Below are 22,290 nucleotides of genomic sequence, written 5' to 3' on the forward strand. Positions count from 1 at the left end.
TAACAAGCACACACATACTCTATTACACGTGTGTGGGCATTTTAGTGTCATCCATCAGTGCTTTGTGGTTGCATTGTTTCTCTCTGAAGAAGAGTTTGTTGAATATTTTGTTTTGGAAGCCTCTGGCAGGGAGCATAGGGCCAACTTGTTTGTTTGACTCACTGATTTTGGACAAATTCACATTAAATAATTCATCTATCTTCTGCTGGTTTAGGAGAAATCGTCACCTTTGTTAAAAGACATTGAAAACTCAAGCCCCTTAAAGATGTTTTCCAAAAGGTCGCTTTGTCTGGCATGAAGGTGATCGATAATATGACTCGGTCCAGCAGACCTCCTGCTACATGTACAGCCACAGGAGAAGAGTGAAGAGGCAAGCAGGACCTCTTTAACAGCTTTTCTCCCTCATTTTGGCATAAACTTGCTTTTTAGCACCAATATTAACTCATTTTTAACACTTTTTAACCCATTTTCACTGCTACATTCGGCCGCTTCTGCAACATTTATGACCCTCTTAACCAATTTTTGATCATTTTTGCTACTATAAAACCAATTTTGCCACTCTTCAACCCCTTTATGCAACTTTCCTGCAAATTATTGCCCCTGTGTGCATCTCTTTAACAGCTTTTCACCACTTTGCCAGGCTATTGTTGCTGTACTTTTCCCACTTTTGCCACTTCTAAACGAAATCTTGCAACTCTCTGCCAATTGTTGGCTCTGTTCTCACATTATTGCCACTATTAACCCCTTTTTACCCCTTTTAAAGCCACATTTCACAGTTTGATATGCCCATTTTTGCCAGTTTCTGACTATTTCTGCCTCAGCGAACCCTTTTTTGCCAGTTTATATCATTTTTCATCCCATTTCACCAAATTTCCACTTTCAAATCCCCTTTGAAAACTTAATATGCCCATTTTTTTTTGCCATTTTTAGTTATTTTTTGCCACATTTATCTAAATTACAGCATTTCTAACCCATTTCTGCTACTTTTAAAATCTCATTTTACCACATTTCCCAACATTTGTTGCCATTATGAACCCTTTTAGCTATTTTAAACTATTTGTTTCTTTGTTGAGAGTGGTTATGATTCAGGTTAAATATAAAATACCACAGCTTAACTTAACAATGGACCATGATTTTGCTGGCCCCCACTTTGGCTGGGCCCCAGAAAGCTCGCCCCTTTGGCCCCCCTTGTGGGTGGCCTTGTCTGGACATGACTATTCTTTAATGTTGATGGCTGTGTTCAACCACCTTCAGGTCCAGTGGGGGGTCCCCAGTCTCTGGCACCTTTATTTTGGGGGTCATGGGCTGAAAAGGTTGAGAACCACTGGTTTACTGGACTTGCTGATGCTGATCTGTTTTCTATTGTAGAGGCAGGGCTGAAACCAGGAGACTCATTTGTCCAAAGAAACAGTGGAGACCGAAACCTTTCTCTCATATTTTCAGTGAATGCTGCACATTTGAGCCTTTAAACCTGCTTAATTTCTTCTGCGATGAACCACTACATTAAGAGATAAAAGTCAGCACACACTCTTGTTGTAATCCTGAACAAACAGCTGATGTGAAGTGTTATTTCTTCTCATCCAGAGCGTTTCGTATCTGAGTGCTTGAGAGCGATGAAGACAGAATCAGGAGTAGATGGAGAGAGAACAGATGGTTTTGTGTGTTTTTCTCAGCGATCATGGCGGATGATGGTCGGGATTTGGAAATGATTGCTGTCAGCTCAGAGAGAGAATATGGAGATGTAATCACTCAATCTCACTCCCACACTCACACAACCACAACCGCCTCCTCCACACACTCGCGAGCATCCGACCACACACACACACCCACGGCACAAACACACTTTTACACACCGGCGAAGATACAGTCTTTTTGATGAGCAGCAATCAAAAGGAAAAAATACAACAGATAAGAAGGTTTTTTTTAACATGAGTATGATTGCTCACTGGACTATGACGCATTTCATTTTTATCCTGCATGTACGGTGAATATCAGATACATTACAGCCCTCTGGGCTGCTCAGAGAAGGCCGATAATACATCCAGTAAATTGTAATGATAGCAGAGGTCATCTTATCCTGTGTCAGTCTGTCCCTACTTGAGCTGGAAATTAGAAATTCCAACAGAAATTAGCCACCATCATACAGACGTCATGGTATCTGCTCGAATCGCCATTTCTGGTTTCTCTCAGTGCCGATCTCAGCCTCTTTTCTGGTAGAAAAATTAACAAATTTTCTTTGTCATTCGGCCGATAACAGAGCATTGAGATCATAGCTGCATATTCCTAAAGCAAGTGGTGCCATTACAATAATTTTACTGCTCCCACGTACGTCAGAACCTCCCTGATCTTGAGTTGTAAATGTCAAACATGCTCGATATTAATAGAAAGCACAAACGGAGATAATAAATAACTAAGCAATCAGGCGGCACATTATGGCGCCATCTAAAGAAACTCAAGAAAAGCTGAGAAATCAAGTCATTGACATCTATCAGTCTGGAAAGGCTAACAAAGACATCGCTAAGGCTTTGGTACTCCAGCCAACCACGGTGAGAGTCATGATCCACAAATGGAGAAAAGTGTGACCAGTGGTGAATCTTCCCAGGAGTCCTCCAAGAGGACATCGACGACAAATCCAGGAGGTCCCAAAAGAACCCAGAACACCATCCAAAGAACCGTTGACTTACAAACAAGCTCAAGTTACACAAGAACTGGTTGAATGGGTTGACTGCTTTGGCTCTGTAATTTAACACTCCACAAAAAGCACAGAGCCTGCATTCAGCCCTCAAAATACCAGAAAGGTTCAACAGAATGGGCATTGGTACCCGGAGTCAGTTGATCAGCTGAAAAGATGAAGCACCAGTTGTCTTCTGGTACAGCATCCAAAATCAGTGTCATCATATGTCCAAGTTTCCAAACTCCTGAATGAATGTGGTATTGTTTTCCATTTACAGACTTAGGCCGGCCACACACCAAACGATTTTTTAATTTGAAACGATTTTTAAACCGTGGGAGACCGCAGACTTCAGGACAATTTCCAAAGATTTTTCATCTTTAATCCTCTGAACGCACACACTAGATGACACAGCCAGACTGTCAGATCACTGGAGACCACACACCTGCCGACCTGCCTAAGATCCTTGCGTGATCACGTGACTTCAGCAAAAAAAAACAAAACAAAAAAAAAAAAAACATGGATGTCTGTCGATACAATCTTGCTGTCTCTCCACAACAGGCTGTCCTGGCGTGTGTTACAGGTGAAGCAAAAATCATAAAACAAGGGAAAGACTCAGGATGAAATCCTGGCTGGAATTAAGTTAAAGTTGTGTTTATGGTTGTGAGCGGTGAAAGTACGTATGATCCAGCTCTGACGCTACCCGGTGTGCTCGCTCTCATTGGTTGTAGTGGGTACTCCGTCAGCGGCACTACGACCTAGAATCGTAAATATCAAATGTGTTTGACATTTACAATTTGGGATTTTGGAGGCTACGACGCAAATTAGAGCAGTAAAACAATCGTGTTGACGCCACACACATGCAGACTACTCAGACAAACAGTCGTTTGCAACGAGGCTCCTCTGGGGATACGCCCCCACGATCGTCAGGGGAGGCAAATCTTGCCTCAAATCAGGCTTAAAATCCTGTAGTGTGTGACCGGCCTTAGTTTATTGAAAACCAAAAAGCTGGTTCAGCCATTTATATCCAGCAGGTTAAATTACTGCTGGACTTCCTAAAAAGTCAGTTGGAAGGCTCCAGCTCATCCAAAATGCTGCTGCCAGAATGCTTACAAGGAAAACAGAACACATTACAGCTGTACTAAAACATCTTCACTAGCTTCCTCTTCAATACAGAGTTGATTTCAAAATATTCCCTCTCCTATACATCTCTGAATGCTATGGCACCCCAAAGTCTTTCTGACCTTCTCACTGACTACCATCCCATCAGACCTCTCAGATCATCAGGCATGTGTCTCCTCAATGTACCTAAAATTAAAACTAAATCTGGCAAAGGTGCATTCAGTCACTATGGTGCTGTCCTCTGGAACAAACTGCCTGCTGACCTGAGATCTGCGGAAACAGTTCCTTCAAAAGTGGCCTTAAAATGCTGCTTTTCTCTCAAGCCTTTGGATTTTAGGTTATCTTTATGTTCGGACTTGTTCATGGATTTGAATATTCTCCTTTTAGGAGACCACAACATTAGTATTTGTAAAATGTTGTACAGATTGGTGCAAGGTGTGTCCAAGATCATTAATTATTTCGCCTGAAATTACTGTTTTTCTTGACTCAGTGGTGTATCTTTGCTGCTGTTTGCTTGTTTTACGTCTGTTTTTATCCTCTGTAAAGCACATTGGGTTTACGTTTGTATGAAATGTGCTATATACATAAAATTGAATTGAATTGAATTGAATCACATCCTGGAGTCATCGGCATGTGCTCAACATTGATTCACTTAAAATCACTCATGCCAGCTTTCAGCATTCTGGACAGGGTTACAAAGCCATTTCTGAGGCTTCAGAACTCCAGCAAACCACAGTGAGAGCCATTACCCACAGATGAAGAAAACTGCGAACAGTGCTGAACCTTCCCAGGATTGGCCGGTCTACCAAAATGACTCCAAGAGAGCATCAACGACTCATCCAAGGGGTCAGAAAAGAACTCAGAACATCTAAAGAGGCTTTTCAGCAGCTTCCAGGATGCTTTTGATGGCTCGTCATCTCTGCTACCCACAGATCCTGAAGACTAAAAATATGAGCTTTTAGTCAAATCAGCAACATTTGACTAAAAACATCCTGATGATCCCCGAAACTTTTGGGAAAATTTGCTGTAGACTTACCAGATAAAAGTTAAAGTTGAAACTAACACTGCATTTCATCAAAACATCATCATACAAGCTGTCAAACATGGTGGGGGTAGTGTGGTGGTCTGGGACTTCTTTGATGCTTCAGGACCTGGACAGACCATGGATTCTGCTCTCTACCAGAAAATCCTGAAGGTGAATGTGCGGCCATTATCTTGCAACCATTAGCTCAAGAGCGCTTGGTCCAAAAAACACCAACAAGTCCAACTCTAAACAGCTCAGAAAACTAAATGAAGTTGTTGGAGTGGTCTAGTCCAGTGGTTTTCAAAGTGTGAGGTGGGCCTCCCCTGGGGGGCGCCACAGAGCTTCAGGGGAGGCGTGGAACCATAAACCTGAAAAAAGGTGATTTGCTTTGCTAACCTCTGCTGTGCACTGAGCAAAATGGATAGACTTATAGTTACTATAGGGAGTCTGCTATAGAGCAGTGTTTCTCAAACCACAACCAAAGAGCAAAATTGTTGAAAATACCTTTGCAAAAGCCACAATCTAAGAAGTGAAAAGTGGCAAAAACAGCTTGAAGTAGCAATAAAAATAGGTTAAAGGTGGCAAAATGGTCAAAAAGCAGCAAGAAATGGGTTAAAAATGGGTAGAAAAAGTGGAAAAATGGTCAGAAAGAAGCAGAAACTGGTGAGAAGTGACAAAAAATGAGTGCAAAGTGACAAAAATGTGCAAAAATGTGCAAAAAAAGAGGAAACAAGTGATATGTAATGGCAAAAGGTAGTTTGAATGGGCAAAAAGTGGCAAAAAAATGTGAAAAAGGGCAAAATGGGAAAAAATGGCAAGAAGAAGAGGCAAAAATTGGGAAAAAAGGAAACAAGTGGTATTCAATGGGAAAACGTAGCTTAAATGGACAAACAGTAGCAGAAAAATGGAAAAAAAAGAGCAAAAAAGTAGGATAAAAGTGGCAAAAATAGGGAAAAAGTGATAAAAAGACATTGCAATATGGGCAAAAAAATTGGTGAAAAAAGGGATATTTAATGGTGAAAGGTAGCTTAAATGGGAAAAGGGGTGAAAAAGGGCAAAAATGGGATAAAAGTGGAAAAAATGGGGAAAAGTGGAAAAAGAAGTTGTACAATGGCCAAAAAAATATGAATAAGGGTTTTTTAATGGCATTATAACTGAATAAGAGGGAAAGGCAGATGTTTAGGACATTTGCAAACTAAAATATCCAAAATATATTAATGTTAACAATATTTAAAAATTAGACATAAATGTTTGAAACTTTATTATTATTATTATTTTTTTCAATTTTAATTTTTGTGGGTGGGGGTCCACTGACGGCTCTTTCACATAGGGTCGGGCAGGTTTGGGTGAAGTGTCTGCCCATATTTGTGACTCTGTGAAATGGTTCAGGTGCATTAAGTTCAGGTAAAGTTTCTCTACATACCCAGCACCCATGGGAGGATCATCCACTCTACAATGGTGGGTGGGGGTCCCTGCATGTGCAGGTTGGTGCGGGCGATGTGCTGCGAGGCGAGCAGCAGCAGGAAGAGGAAGGTTAGGTAGGACGCCGTGTGACAGATGAACTTGATGAAGGGCTTCTTGATGAAGCGACCCAGCGCGCTCTTAGGAGCCAACAGGTAGATCTGAGGAGGAGAGAAGCAGGTTTGTAGTGAAAACTCTTTGATATGGCATCATTTTTAAGGTGCAAACAGAAGACAGACAACAGAAGAAGAAATGATAGGTGAAGATGAAGGCAGCTTTGAATCATCGAAGGCAAACAAAGAGGAACTGTGGCTCTGCCGTCTCTTAAATTAGTGACTTTATGCAACAGCTGTTTAACACTAAGAGTTAAAAGCACGGGAAGAGACAAAGGCAGACATTTTAAAAGGCGATCTTTGGCTCAAACGACTCCTGAATGTTTTATCTTTTCAACACAACAACCCTCTGTTTTTGATTTCCACCTCTCTGATGATTAACTTTCATTTCTGATGGGAATACATCCTGTTCCTGCTTCTGCTCAAACTGAATAAATTTCTGAGGCAAAGATGAGTGACTCTTTAACCTCTATTTAACCAGCCCTCTCCCCTTCATACCAGAGAGAAAACAGGAAACAGAAGTCCGATGATGAAGCAGGTGACCAGTTTGACCGCCCAGTGTCGTCTCCTCCAGCCCGGGAAGCCGTCGTACCAAAGCGTGGCCAAGAGCTGCTGACAGTTGGGCTGAGCCACAAACTAAAGAAAGAGACAGAGAGAGAGAAAGTGTTAGGAGTTTAATTGTCCTTTTCTGGAAATAAATGGGCCTTCTGTTGTTATCGAAGAAGTAAAAAAAGCCTGAAAGCCAAACATTTATCTTCTCCTCTGATGATAGCAGCTTTAAAACTGGCTCATGTATCATTCACAGACTTTTGGGGGTAAAAAAGCTGCTGATAACCAACCGGGTAACCTTCAAAACACTAAAAAGTGTTGTTTTATTTCATGGAGCTGACTGTATGGAACGCTCTGGCCTTCAGAGTAAAACGAACTTTCATGGACATTTTTTTCTGTTTGAGTTTTTTAAGCTCTCCTCCAGCTGTGCATCAAAGATTTTCTATCAGTATTTTAGAAAATAAATTTGAATGCACATAACTAGAAGACTTTCAACACTGGTGAACCCTCAGCAGCTCCTCCATGGAGCCACGGATGTAAAATAAGTCCACCACTGCTCCTTAATGTAAAGTTTCACTTTTAAAACCTAACAGAAGTCAGCAGACATCTTCACCTAGTCATATCAAACATTTTCCTTTTTACTGTTCCTTATTTCCTCAACAGTCCAGAACAAGTTTCTTCTTCTGTGGTTAAGATCATCATCTTTGATCTACCTGAGGTTCCTTATTTTGTTGTATATCATATCATATTGTACGAAATCATATCACATCCAATCATACTCAAATCATATTATATCCTATCATCGCATATAATGTTGTATTGTACCATTCATATCTTATCTTATTATATCTTATTGTTTTGAATCATATTGAATCATAGTGTATCATATGCTATATTATCATGGCAGATAATGTTGTTTCATTATCATATTGTACAGTTTGGTACCATACCCTACCGTACCATACCCTACTGTACCGTACCCTACCGTACTATACCCTACCGTACCATACCCTACCGTACCATACCCTACCGTACTATACCCTACCGTACCATACCCTACCGTACCATACCCTACCGTCCCATACCCTACTGTACCATACCCTACCGTACTATACCCTACCATACCATAACCTACTGTACCATACCCTACCGTACCATACCCTACTGTACCGTACCCTACCGTACTATACCCTACCGTACCATACCCTACCGTACTATACCCTACCGTCCCATACCCTACCGTACCATACCCTACCGTCCCATACCCTACCGTACCATACCCTACCGTACTATACCCTACCGTACCATAACCTACCGTAAAATACCCTACTGTACCATACCCTACTGTACCATACCCTACCGTACCATACCCTACTGTACCATACCCTACCGTACCATACCCTACCGTACCATACCGTACCGTACTATACCCTACCGTACCATACCCTACCGTCCCATACCCTACCGTACCATACCCTACCGTACTATACCCTACTGTACCATACCCTACTGTACCATACCCTACCGTAAAATACCCTACTGTACCATACCCTACTGTACCATACCCTACCGTACCATACCCTACTGTACCATAACCTACCGTAAAATACCCTACTGTACCATACCCTACTGTACCATAACCTACCGTAAAATACCCTACTGTACCATACCCTACTGTACCATACCCTACTGTACCATAACCTACCGTAAAATACCCTACTGTACCATACCCTACTGTACCATACCCTACTGTACCATACCCTACCGTACCATACCCTACTGTACCATACCCTACTGTACCATAACCTAGCATAACCTACCATACCATACCCTACCGTACCATACCCTACTGTACCATAACCTAGCATAACCTACCATACCATAACCTACCGTACCATACCCTACTGTACCATACCCTACCGTACCATACCCTACTGTACCATACCCTACCGTACCATACCCTACCGTACCATACCCTACCGTTCCATAACCTACTGTACCATACCCTACCGTGCCATACCCTACATTACCATACCATACCCTACCATACCCTACCATACCATACCCTACCATACCATACCCTACCGTACCATACCCTACCGTACCATACCCTACCATACCATACCCTACCGTACCATACCCTACCGTACTATATCCTATCCCATCATACTGTAGCGTATCTGATTGAACCAATCTTATCACATCCTTTTGTAATAAACCATATCAAATGGTATTGTACCATACATGATTGAACTGTATCGTATCATACCAAACAGAACCATACTATACGTACCGTATCTGATAGAATTGTAACCAATTGGACTGTTGCTTACTGTATCGTATCGTATCATATCACACTTTATCAAATCATATCCCATCATATTTGACTGTATTGTATCGTTTAGTATTGTATCGTATCATATAGTATCTTATCCTATCCTATCCTTTCCAGTCTTTTGGTACGGTATCATATTGTGTCGTGTCATGTCGTGTTGTATTGTATCATATCGTATTGTAGTGTTGTAGCGCCACACTATGTAATAACGCCGCATTATGTAATAATGTAATACATTTTCAATTCATTATGTAATAACGCCGCATTTTGTAAGCCACTAAGTGGTTAGGGTTACGCTAAGGTAGTAGGGTATACCCTGGAGCCCACCTTAAGTCCTAGGGTTAAGGTTAGGTGTTTAGTCTGGAGCCCTGAACGGGGGTTAGGTTTAGGCATAAGTCACTAAGCGCATAGAGTTAGGGCAAGGTAGTTGGGTAGGGCATACCTTGGAGCCCACACTAAGTCCTATGGTTAGGGATATTACATAATGTGGTGTTATTACATAATGTGGTGCTACAAGTTTATTTTAGCGTTTTATATGGTATGGTGTGGTATGGTATGGTATTGTCTTGTGTCTTATCATATCATATTGTACCACACTGAATCATATCATATCCTATTATATTGTACCAGATTGTATCCTTTAGTATTGTATTGTATCCTACAGTATCATATAGTATCATACCTTACCTTACTGTACTGTATCTTATCTTATCTTATCTTATCTTATCCTATTCTATCCTATCTTTTCGTATTATATCGTATTATAATTCATTGTATCATATTAAACCATATAGTATTAAACCATATCTTATCATATCATATTGTACCAGATTGTATCCTATAGTATTGTATTGTACCATATCGTATCGTATTGTATTGTATCGTAACGTATCCAATGGTTTTGTATCACACTGGATCATAACATATTCTATCGTATCCTACCGTAGCGTAGCGTATTGTATCACATTGCCTCGCATCGTATTGTACCAAACGGTATTGTACTCTAGTGTATGGTGTTGTATCAAACTCTTGGGTATTCTATCACAGTATATGCTATCATAGCAGATAATGTGCTGTATCATATGGTATAATTCCGTACCATTTTCTACTGTAATGTATCTTATTGCATTGTACATGATAGTATCATATCATATTGAATCATATGAACTGGATCATATTATATCCTATCGTGGCATATCATTCTGCATTAGATCTTATCGTATCCTACCCTGCCATATTGTATGGTATCATACTATACTGTATGGTACCATATTGTATCATATCTTATCAAATTTACTCTTACAGATCATATTATATCCTATGACAGTACATAATGCTGTATTGTAAGGTAAAGTATCATATCATTTCATATTTTATCAAATAAAAGTGTACTGTATCATATAATATCATATCATAGTGTATAATGTATGGTATTGTATAATGTCATATCATATAGTACAATAACATATTGTACTGTGATGTTTTATATATTTTTAACACAATCTATCCTTTCATATTGTATCATAACACAACCTATACAAAATACAATACTATTGTTTTGTAGGCCTAACAGATTTTAAGGATATAAAATATTCAGGTGATAAAATGGTAGAATAAGCCTCAATACTGATGCATCCTAAGTTCCAGCATATTAAAAGTGAGTTGACATGACTTTACTCTCTCCCTAAACCCTGATTTCTACACAGTACTGACCTGGTGTGTCTTTTCACTGTTAAGCACACAGAGGAGCTAAGGGGCAGACAGAGGGAAGTTTCAACAACAGTCTGAAATGAAAAGATGGAGTCAGAGGAAATGAAAGGAAGTGTGTTATTATGTTTGAGAGGGAGCAAACCAAACTAAACCACTCCTTTACACTCCATCTTCCTCCAAACACTCTGAATCCAGACTCAAACCCCTGAATCAGCACAAGTTTTATCGTCCTGCTTCAACAAACCAAAGGTCACCTACGGTCCTGGCACTAGTGAGGCGGCTCTGTTGTTCAGGTCGCTTCCATTTACATCTCATTACAGCTCATCGTCTCACACAGCTGGCGTCAAACCAGAGCCCTTCAGCCGCCCTCTGAGTCACAGAGACGCAGCAGAGTCCTCCTTCCTTTTGTCTTCTTTCTGTCTTTTCACCCCTCCTATTGTGTCTTCAAATCCATCCTCTCCTTCTCCCTCCTTTCCTTTTTTCTCTGCTGCCAAATCTTGTCTTTTTTTAACTCCCCCTTCTCTTTTTTCACCCTAAGCTGTTTCTGTGTGATCACCTCAAACGACCCGGCAGACGGCAGGTTATCTATCACCGTGTATGAGCTGTGTGAGAGAGAGAGAGAACATAAAAAGAGTGTTTTCCCCTCCAACAAACAGCCTATTAAATAAACGAGCCAAACAAACTCTCTTCTGCACATCCTTCACACAAGGACACGCAGCCGTCATCCAGCAAACATTTAGCTAAAAGCTTAAAAAGGCAAAACGCCAGAGAAAGGATGGGGTCAGCAGCTGAAGGCGTCAATCAAACAGCAGACTCGGGTTTGAACATTTGGTGTCGGCCGCACATTTCCACACTTCCTTGTTTTTCTTCTACAAGTGTGAGCGACTTTCATTAATTATTGATCCTGGCACATTTAATCTGAGAGTTTGGAGCTGGTTTGTAGATGTCTGTGTGGGACTGTCGCTCTGGTTTCTACATCACTGCCTCTAACTTTATACAGCCACACCATTCCATCATTAGCAGAGATCTGGAAACAAACCAGGAAAGTCAGTAGAGACTCAAATAATCCAGCAGAGTACGAGCTGATCTATTGGATCAAACCTGGGAATTAGAGGGTCAAACATAAGGATGCATGGTATTAAAGGAATGGTATTGATTTCTGCAGATAACAGCAAAAAATGTCAATCACTGGTATCGGCAGATTTGAACAGCTGTACTGTACAGTTCAAGTTCAATTAATGGACAAATCTCACTTATTTTTTAAGCTTTCTTTCAACAACAAAAGGCCACAGGACCCAAATAGTTCTCTGAAGTAAAATTACTGGGATTAACATATGAATTCCAAAAAAGTTGGGACACTGTGTTGAATGTAAATAAAAACAATGATGTTCAAATGTCATTAACCTGTGTTTTATTCATCAGAGAACATAACCAACAAATCAGAGGTTGAAACTGAGACATTTTTACCATTTTAAGACAAATTTTAGCTTATTTTGAATTTGATGGCAGCAAAGTGGCTCAAATAAGTAGGGAAAGCGAAAAAAAAGGCTGGAAAAGTATGGAAAACAACCGGTGTTCAGGAACACTCTTGTCACATATTAAGCCATTTTATTGCTAAATGGATGAGTTTTACTTGGCAGAGAAGGCTCTGCTCAAAAGACGCTCCCTGAGTTAGTCAAGCCAGAAACCCCTGAATATGAATATGAATATGAGGGTGTAGCAAGCTTTATGCTATAAATGAGGTGGCTGGGGTGGAGGAGGTGAAGCGTTGAGCTATAAAGGAGGAGGCTGGGGTGGAGGAGGTGAAGCTTTATGTTATAAAAGAGGAGGCTGGGGTGGAGGAGGTGAAGCTTTATGCTGTAAAGGAGGAGGCTGGGGTGGAGGAGGTGAAGCTTTATGCTGTAAAGGAGGAGGCTGGGGTGGAGGAGGTGAAGCTTTATGTTATAAAGGAGGAGGCTGGGGTGGAGGAGGTGAAGCTTTATGTTATAAAGGAGGAGGCTGGGGTGGAGGAGGTGAAGCTTTATGTTATAAAGGAGGAGGCTGGGGTGGAGGAGGTGAAGCTTTATGCTGTAAAGGAGGAGGCTGGGGTGGAGGAGGTGAAGCTTTATGCTACAAAGGAGGAGGCTGGGGTTGGAGGAAGTGAAGCTTTATGTTATAAAGGAGGAGGCTGGGGTGGAGGAGGTGAAGCTTTATGCTGTAAAGGAGGAGGCTGGGGTGGAGGAGGTGAAGCTTTATGTTATAAAGGAGGAGGCTGGGGTGGAGGAGGTGAAGCTTTATGCTATAAAGGAGGTGGCTGGGGTGGAGGAGGTTAAGTGTTCAGCTATAAAGGAGGAGGCATGGATGGAGGAGAGGCAGCTTTCCCAGCAACGACAGTGTGGTGCATCAGCATTAATTCAAGCAGGGATTAGTGAGAAGTGTGTCATATTTGAATATACTACTATGTTGAGAGAAAGAGCTGTGATTGGCTGTGGGAGCTGGGAGGTGATAAGTAGCACATGCTGGCCGTCAGCAGATACCGGCTGGGCATGTAACTACTGTGTCCATGCATACTGTGTCTGAATATCTTGAAACAATTTCAGAAGAATTTTTCCTCAACATAAAATTGCAAATACTTTTAATATCCCACCATCTACAGTCCATAATATCATCAAAAGATTCAGAGAATCTGGAGAAATCTTTGTGAGCAAGGGACAAGGCTGCAGGTCAATATTGGCTGCTGGTGATCTTGGGGCCCTCAGGCAGCACTGGATTAAAATAGGGATGCTTGTGTACTGGAAATAGCTGCATAGACTCAGGAACAACCTCAGAAATCCTTGTAAGTCAACACAGTTGGCCGTGCCATCTACAAATGACAGTCAAAGCTGGATCATGCAAAGAAGAAGCCCTATGTCAACATGATCCAGAAACACAGCCGTCCTCTCGTGGCCAAAGCTCATTTAAAATGGGCTGAGGCAAAATGGAAAACTGTTCTGTGGTCACATTAATCAAAATGTGAAATTCTGCTGTACCCTGAAGACTGAAGAGGAGACAGTCCATAAGTCTGCATCCCTGATCGTATAAGGTTGCATTAGTGCCTATGGCGTGGTCAGCTTACACATCTGGAAAGGAACTATCAATGCTGAAAAGTAGAGAGAGGTTTTAGAGCAAAAAGCCTTGCAAATTTCAGTCAATGCTAAACCACATACCACATACATCACAACAACATGGCTTCACAATAAGAGAGTCCAGGTCCTGAACTCGTGCCTGCAGTGGAGACCTTCCACCAATAGAAAACACCTTCCTCCAATGAAATATTCAGCGAGGAAGAGCCAGGACTGCCGAGCAGCTAGAACCCTGTATCAGACAAGAATGGGACAACAATCCTCCTACCGTGATAAACATGACCCTGTCCCAACTTTTTTGGAAATATGCTTGTATACCAACTTCTTAATCTGCTCTGATACTCATCATTAAGTAACATGTGGCATTTTTTTTCTTGGATGGGCCTAGGCATGACTCACCTCTCTCTGCCTCTGATTGGCTAGGACTCATTAGCTGATTGGGTGAGACTATCAGGATCAGCCAATCAGAGGCAGAGTAGGGCTGGGCTATGGCTGGTGGTTTCATACTGCTTTAAATGGCTGCAGTGTAAACACAAATGAGCAAAGAGAAAGACAATCTAACACTGAGTTATTCTATCCTCTGAATCAGAACAAACAAACGAGCTAAAGGTGTAAAAACACCTTAAAACGTGTTGATCTGGTAACATGGAGGAGGTTCTACAGCCAGTTTAATCATGTTCTGACAGAGCTACACAAATACTCCACAGCTACACACGCACAGATAAACCTGTCATGTGTTCCTCCAGCACAGAGAGAGAGAGCTGTTTGACCTCTTATCTGGTTATTACTGTGTGTGTTGGATAAGAGGATTTAATTATAAAGATGAAACGATAGAGGAGGAAGAAATGAGAAACGAAAGAAGGAGAGGAGATAGAGTGGAAGTCAAACCAAGGTCCCTGCTCCTCCTTTCCTCCTCCTACACCTCCTAATTCTGCTTCACCACCATCCCTTTCTCTTTAGTTTCTCCTCGTCTTCTTCCTCACCTTGTCTTTCCCCCTCTTCTTCGTCTTTAATGCTAATAAGCGGACTGTAAAAAGCTCCTTTAAGGAGCCCAAGGATGCACCAGAAACACACTGACAACATGAGTTAACCACGTATAGCCTGAGTTGAACATGTCAGTGGATCTTAGAGAGTTTCAGAGGGTGGATCACCACATGGAGTCAAACATCCACAGGTTGGCGTGGGCAGTGAAGAGCAGGGCAGGGTTCAAGGACCAGAGGATAGGGGAGGATTCTGTATGTGATGCAGGACTGGGTAAATGTGGATGAGGGTGGGGGTGATGAGCTGTCCCAGCTTTTTTGGGATTTAGAACCCTGGCTGCTGAGTTCAGCTTATACTGGAGCCTGCTCAGGGCTTTGCTTGTGATCCCAAACGGGAGTCAACTGCAACAGTCCAGACAGGAAGTGGGGATGCACAATGTCACTGATGTGATATTGGTATGTGCAGATATTAGCTTAAAAGGTTTGTCAATGTTTCACCAGAAATAAAAATATCTTCTTATGAATCCGTCACACACATCAGTGGTAGAAATTAAAAATCGGCTCTAACCTCCTGAGACATGAGCTTTTGTTTGTAAAGTGTTTTTAGATTCTCCCACTTATTTGCTATGATCAGGATCTGATAAGTTCAGACATCTGCCTTGTCTCTGAACAGGGGTTTCTTGTTTTTTTTTCTTTCCAAACACTACAAAAATTCTCCAAAGACTAAAAGAAATTACCTAAAATATCTGTAAACAATTCTCCAATATCATTTTAAAATATTCCATTAAAGTACCCCAAAGTTTCTCAAATCTTTCGGTGGAAATTTATCACAAAGCCAAAACAATTTAATAAAAAATCCTCCCATAATTCTGTGCAAGATCCTAAAAATTCACAAGCAAATTCCCTGAAAATATTAAACATATATTATGCAAACGTCCATGAACAATTTTGGAAACAGCCAAAGAAATTCCCTGAAATTTTCTTTAAAATTCCTGAAAATCTCAAAGGGACATCCCTGCTGCCAGATACCCAAATTAATTTCCCCAAAAAATCTAAAATATTATTTTGTAAGTCTCATAAATTGCCCCCAAAAATGTAACGCAATTTTGCCAAGTCTTTCAATCAAACTTTCAAAATATACAATGTCCATGAAAATACTTGATAATTTCCAAGAAATTACACAAAATATCTAAACAGGAAACTATCCAAAGAATTCAAGCTAATTACTGAAAACTTAAAAAACATTATTGATAATCATTTTAGAAAATTCTGATGGAATAAATCTTGATTATATTGTAGGACAGCCAAAATGTAATGTACGCATATGTGGAGGTTAAATATGGGCAAATGCACCATCAGGTGTAGGGTCCCATTCAAAGAACCTCATCATGCGGTCTGGACGTTTTGAATGAAGCCCCAAAAACGTGTGCATATATCTGTATCAGCGAATATGAGTTTGGAAACATCAGCAACAATTCAATATAGTACACCCCTACTGAAAGCCTGCACAGGCTCTAGATCTGAAATACGAACACATATGGACAAAGCTGTCCATCCATAGTCAGCATTTATTTTGTATTATATAATAAATACATATCAACACACATGTCGGAGATGGAGGAGCAACTTCTTGATTTTTGGCGACAACATGAAAGTTCATATATAACACGTCCTGTAAATCAAACCACAATTCAACTGACAAGGACTGGAGCTGGATGGAAACTGCTAACACAATGCATGTAGCAGGAAGCTAACAGCTAGCCACGTCTAGCTTGTTTGATCTTAAAGGGATACTTCAACATTTTGGCAAATTCGTCCATTGCCATAATCCCTATAGTCTTAGTAATAGGTTTGTTACCTTCAGTTGTCGGTGCAAGCTGTTTTTAGATCGGCCGCTGCCGAGTTCAGACCTGCTGTGCCAACTCAATGTAAGCAGACGGTATTCCAGCTTTCCCTCATCAAACTCATCAAATACACAATCCAACAACTCCAAAACGCTCTCATGGACAAGTTGTGACCTGCACATTCACCACGCTATGAAATAATAACGTATAATTATGTAACATTATGACGCATGAAGCAAATACTCAGAACTATTTCTTGAGTAAACCACTGGGCGGAGTGACACAGTGCAGCAGCCATGTCTGGAGTGTAGTTCCGGCTTTGCATTTAGCTTAAAAACATCTCCGTAAAACATCTCCTGAACCATAAATCGTAGCCTCTTACGTTTTCCTCCTCTTGAAGCTAGCTGTTAGGCGTTCCAATGACGCTAACCACGCCCATGTAGCTCTTACAGAAGCTTCTCTAGAAAGCCTGGAACTTGGGTGATTTTTAAAGAGTTAATTCACACCAGTAACTCTGACACTGAACATCTTTTCATCTGTTTTTAGTCTACTTTTGATCATTTGCTGCTAGCGGCGGATGCTAAACGCCATTCTGCTTATTCCCCCTTTTCCTACTCTTCAGTATCCTCCTTTATTTTCTCCCTTTTCCTCCACACTCTGCTCTATCCCTTCTCCAGCATCGTATCCTCTGCCTGTCATTCCTGGTCTCATCGTTCACCTCCTCCTTCCTCCTCTTCATCCACATTATTCTTCACCTTCTTCTCATCCTCTCTATCCTGCTTTGACTCTCTTTGATTTCCTCCTTAACCTCCTCCTTTTCCTTCTCTTTGCCACCTTATTCTCCTCTTCCTCCACCTCCCTCTTCTCCTCCATCTCTGTGTCACCTCTGATACCCCTTCCCTCCTCTTCCTCGCCCCCCTCTCTTCCTCTTTCCTCCTGTCAGTAATCACGGTGCACCTCCTCTTCCTCTCTCTCCTGTCTTTTCCACCTCTACACTCATTCCTTCTCTCCTTTCTCCCATCCCTCTCTCATCCATCCCTCCCTCTCTCTCCCTCCGCATCCCTCGCCCAGCTCCAGTTTGGTTTCCTGTTGCCATGGCAGCGTTATGCTAATGAGGGAGTTGATCTGTGGTTCCCTCTGAACTCCAGCAGTCTGCTCCTTCCTCTCCTCCTCTGGTACAGTCTGGATTTCATCCAGCTTCACTCAGCAAATATCCCCGTCACAGATCATTATGCAGACAAAAAAATTCAAACGCAGTGTTGTCGACTACAGCGTCGACCAATCAGAGAGCAGGATCGGATTAGAAATAGAAACAAAAGACCCTGAAGGAAAAGAGGGAGCGGATCAGAGAGACATGACTGGGTTTTGTTGCTTTGCTTTGTGAACAGAGTGAGACATCGCTGGTTGAACATCCAGAGATTATTCAGTTTTTTAAAACTACAAATCCCATAATGCATTTCAGTAAAGAAGATCTAATGAGATCTCGCCCAGTCACAGCATCATGACTGTCTACTTGAACATAATCATTGAGTTCATCATTAGCTCTAAAAATGTGGCTAAAGCTCCATCATTAACGTGTCGTTCCACTTGTTTAGTTTCTCCCATTCAGGGCAGAAACTGTCTGAACTCTGACGATATGCTAATGAGCCTTTAGACGTAAACGGTCACACTTTCTCTGTGTATTTGAATATCTGTGCCTGTTAGTCTAAGCTAATCATCTCCCTCTCTTCATATCTTTGATTTCTGCTCTCTTTAATAACAGCTGGTTTCTCCTCAAAGCGGCGGGAAAGCACCCTGAACCCAGCAGATAAAGTCCTGGCGGTCTTGGATTGATTATTACGGTCTGCGTGTCTCACACAGAGCAGGTCAGTGATGTGAAACCTGCAGAGGGCCGAGTCTTCAAATTAATCTCAGAGAGCCTGCAGCGCAGAAACCGCACGCTTTCATACGGATCCAGCAGCAGCGCTACATAACACACACACACACACACACACGTGAACACACACACGCGTGAACACACACTTTCAGCAGGTCAGGCTCAGAGAGAGATGTTTGAGAACAGGAGTTTCTTTGTAGAGTCACATTTTAGAGCCAGGAGCTCCAAAAGATCCAAAATCCAGCCTTTAAACAGAGAAGGAGCATGAAGGCTGACTGATGAGTTAAAGGGACAGGACAACGTTTTCACCTCACAGTAAGCACATCTCTACACAGCAGAGCAGCTCTGGATCTGAACTTTGTGTTTCACCTCATTGTTCTCTGTTATTTGGTTTTCTTTTTTTTTTCTTCAGCCAGTTTTTGTCCAATTTAACCCATTTTTGATTATTTTTGCCACTGTTAAACATACCTTTTCCATTTTTTGTAACTGCTGACCCATTGTTGCTGCCCTAACCCCCAATTTTTGCCGCTTCTTGCCCATTCAAACCAATTGTTGCTGTTTTACACCCTTTATGCCATTATTTTGCCACTGTTTTGACACCTAATGCTCATTTTTGCCACTTTTTCCCTCTTTTTGCCAGTTTTTGCACATTTCTGGCACAGTATTACCACTTTTGCTGCTATTATCTCCATTTCTGTCCCTGTTCTGCCACTTCTTGCCCATCCAAACCAGTGTTTTCTGTCCTTCACAATTTATCTTGCCATTTTTCCACCTGATGTACATTTTTGCCACTTTTTAATCATTTTTGCCACTTTTATACCGTTTTAGCCCATATCAGACATAGTTTTGCCACGTTTGTCCCCTTTATGGATGCTTTTTTGTCCAATTTTACCACATTTTGCCCCATATCTACCCCTGTTCTGCCGCTTCTTGCCCATCCAAACGAATTTCGCAACAATGCTTTACCAATTTTAATCGTTTCTTTTATCCCCTTCAGTCCTTTTGCCACTGTTTGCCCATGTTTGCCAATGTTTCTCCACTTAATGCTCATTTTTGTCAAATTTTTTCTACTTTTACCCTATTTTTGAAGGTTTTGGCACATTTCTGACACAGTATTACCACTATTCAACCACTGTTGCTGCAGTTATTTCCATTTCTGCCCCTGTTCTCCCACTTCTTGCCCATCCAAATGAATTTTTGCTGTTTTTCACTCTTTATGCCATCATTTTGCTACTGTTCTGCCACCTAATGTACATTTTTGCCACTTTTTACTCATTTGTACCACTTTTATACCATTTTTAGCAAATTTTGGCCACTTTTATCCCCTTTTTGGATGCTTTTTGGCCATCGTTGCCACTTTTTACCTAATTTCTGCCCCTGTTCTGCCACTTCTTTCCCATATAAACCAATTTCTTGCTGTTTTTCACTCTTTATGCCATCATTTTGCCACTGTTCTGCCACCTAATGTACATTTTTGCCACTTTTTACTCATTTGTACCACTTTTATACCATTTTTAGCAAATTTTGGCCACTTTTATCCCCTTTTTGGATGCTTTTTGGCCATCGTTGCCACTTTTTACCTAATTTCTGCCCCTGTTCTGCCACTTCTTTCCCATATAAACCAATTTCTAACTGTTTTTCACTCTTTATGCCACTGTTTTGCCATCTTAATGTACATTTTTGCCTTTTTATTGCTCATTTGGCCGATGTTTTGCCAATTTAACCAATTTTTAATGCCTTTGATCTTTTTTGCCACTGTTTACCCATTTTTGCCAAAGTTTTTCCACTTAATGCTCTTTTTTGTGATTTTTTTCCCACTTTTATCCTGTATCATCCAGTTTTTGCCCATTTTTGACACAGTATTACCATTATTCACCTATTGTGGCTGCTGTTCCTCCCAATTTTGCCACTGTTTTGCCACTTCTTTCCCATCTGAACCATTTTTTTTCTGGTTTTACCCTTGTATACCACTTTTTCCACCCATCATTTTACCACTTTATGCACATTTTTGCCACTTTTGCACATTTCTTGACACGGTTTTGCCACTTTTAACCCATGCTATGCGTCCATATTGCCACCATCGACCCATTGTTACTGCCTCCCCTTCACCATGTTTGCCACTTGTTTTGCCAGTTTGAACCCATTTTTTGCAACGTTTTCCTCCTGCAGCTTTTGTACTCAATTTAATGCCATGCACCTTAGCAGTTGTTGACCCTGCTCTGTGATTTTATGTTTTCTCCCACTTCATGGTTGTTGTTCCTAAACTCTTCCACTCTCTTATAATATCACTTAAATTGACTGTGGAAATCCATCAGGGATGAAATTTCACAAACGGTCTTGTTGCAAGAGTGGCATCCATCACAGTAATTATACCATAGTTAACAGGTGTGGCCAAATACTTTTGTCCTTATGGTGTTATGTGGGGGGTGGGCTATCCTAGCTGTCATTAGGCACTAGGCGGGGCTCTTCTTGGACTGCCATCCAATCACAGGGCTAACATATAGAGAAAAACAACCAGGCACTCTCACATTCACACCTATGGGCAATTTAGAGTCACCAATTAAGACCAATTAAGCTAACGAGCATGTCTTCAGTGGTGGGAGGAAGCCAGAGAACCCGGATGCACAAGAAGAGCGTGCAAACTCTGCCAAAACAGGCCCCATCAAAAACAGTTTGCACCAAATGAATTCTAACTTTGTTTGTGTTGATTATGATTAGTACCTTCTGCTTATTTTGACTTTAATTAAGAGAACGGCTTCTTTATCTTTCAGGTAAATTAACCAAACTATTACAATAATAACGGTAAATTAAAGCGACAAATAAAGATGCTGTGTGAGCTTTACCCAGCGTGTGTGTTGTCTCTGTTCTAACTGAGCTCGTAGATTAATAAACGTAATAATTCATTGGTTGTGCTGAATAAAACATGGATGAAGATAAATATATATTATTCAGCTGCTGCTACAGACAACCGCACCACACACACAAACTCACACATGCAAACAGATCCGGTCACACACACTTGAGTAGACACGTGTGGGCACACAAACACACATTCATTTATTATTGAGACTGGAGCTCATGATTAAATGAAGAGAGTGCAGGTATCACAGGCCGAAAAAAGACGCTTCAATCATTTAAAGACACAAACACTCACTGCCTTTATCTAACACTCGCTCATTAAAGTTTCAGAGGGGAGATTGTGGGTTAAACGGAGGTTAAATGGTGAAAATAAGAGACACTTTTCTGCTAAATGTCCCCTTTAATCTGCAGGTGGACCGGATGGAGGAGAGGGAGAGAAATAAAGGAGGAAACGGGAGGAAGCAATGAAGCATGAATGTCAGGATGTTCTTTTGACTGGAAGAGACTGGATCGCTCAAAGAGGACTGGAATACGGGACTTTTCTCCGCTTTTGTAGTTTCAATAGAGTATATTTGATTCAGAGCTGCAAAAAAGTTGCAGAGAGCTGAGGGGTTCTTGAGAAGTGGATGCAGATATGGAGGCTTG

The 22,290-nt window shown here is 41.2% G+C and overlaps 1 protein-coding gene across 1 annotated transcript in view; it reads right to left on the reverse strand.

Annotated features, from left to right (window-relative positions):
* trpc5a (transient receptor potential cation channel, subfamily C, member 5a) overlaps positions 1 to 22,290 on the reverse strand; it is a 99,919-nt gene that overhangs the window by 39,349 nt on the left and 38,280 nt on the right. Inside the window, exons 8-9 of the mRNA XM_041779046.1 lie at positions 6,890 to 7,027; positions 6,241 to 6,439 (exon numbers count right to left, since the gene is read on the reverse strand). Coding sequence (XP_041634980.1) covers positions 6,241 to 6,439; positions 6,890 to 7,027 — 337 coding nt within the window. The remainder of the gene's footprint in view (positions 1 to 6,240; positions 6,440 to 6,889; positions 7,028 to 22,290) is intronic.

Source organism: Cheilinus undulatus, linkage group 22, assembly GCF_018320785.1.
Source record: "Cheilinus undulatus linkage group 22, ASM1832078v1, whole genome shotgun sequence".
Taxonomy (NCBI): Eukaryota; Metazoa; Chordata; class Actinopteri; order Labriformes; family Labridae; genus Cheilinus; species Cheilinus undulatus.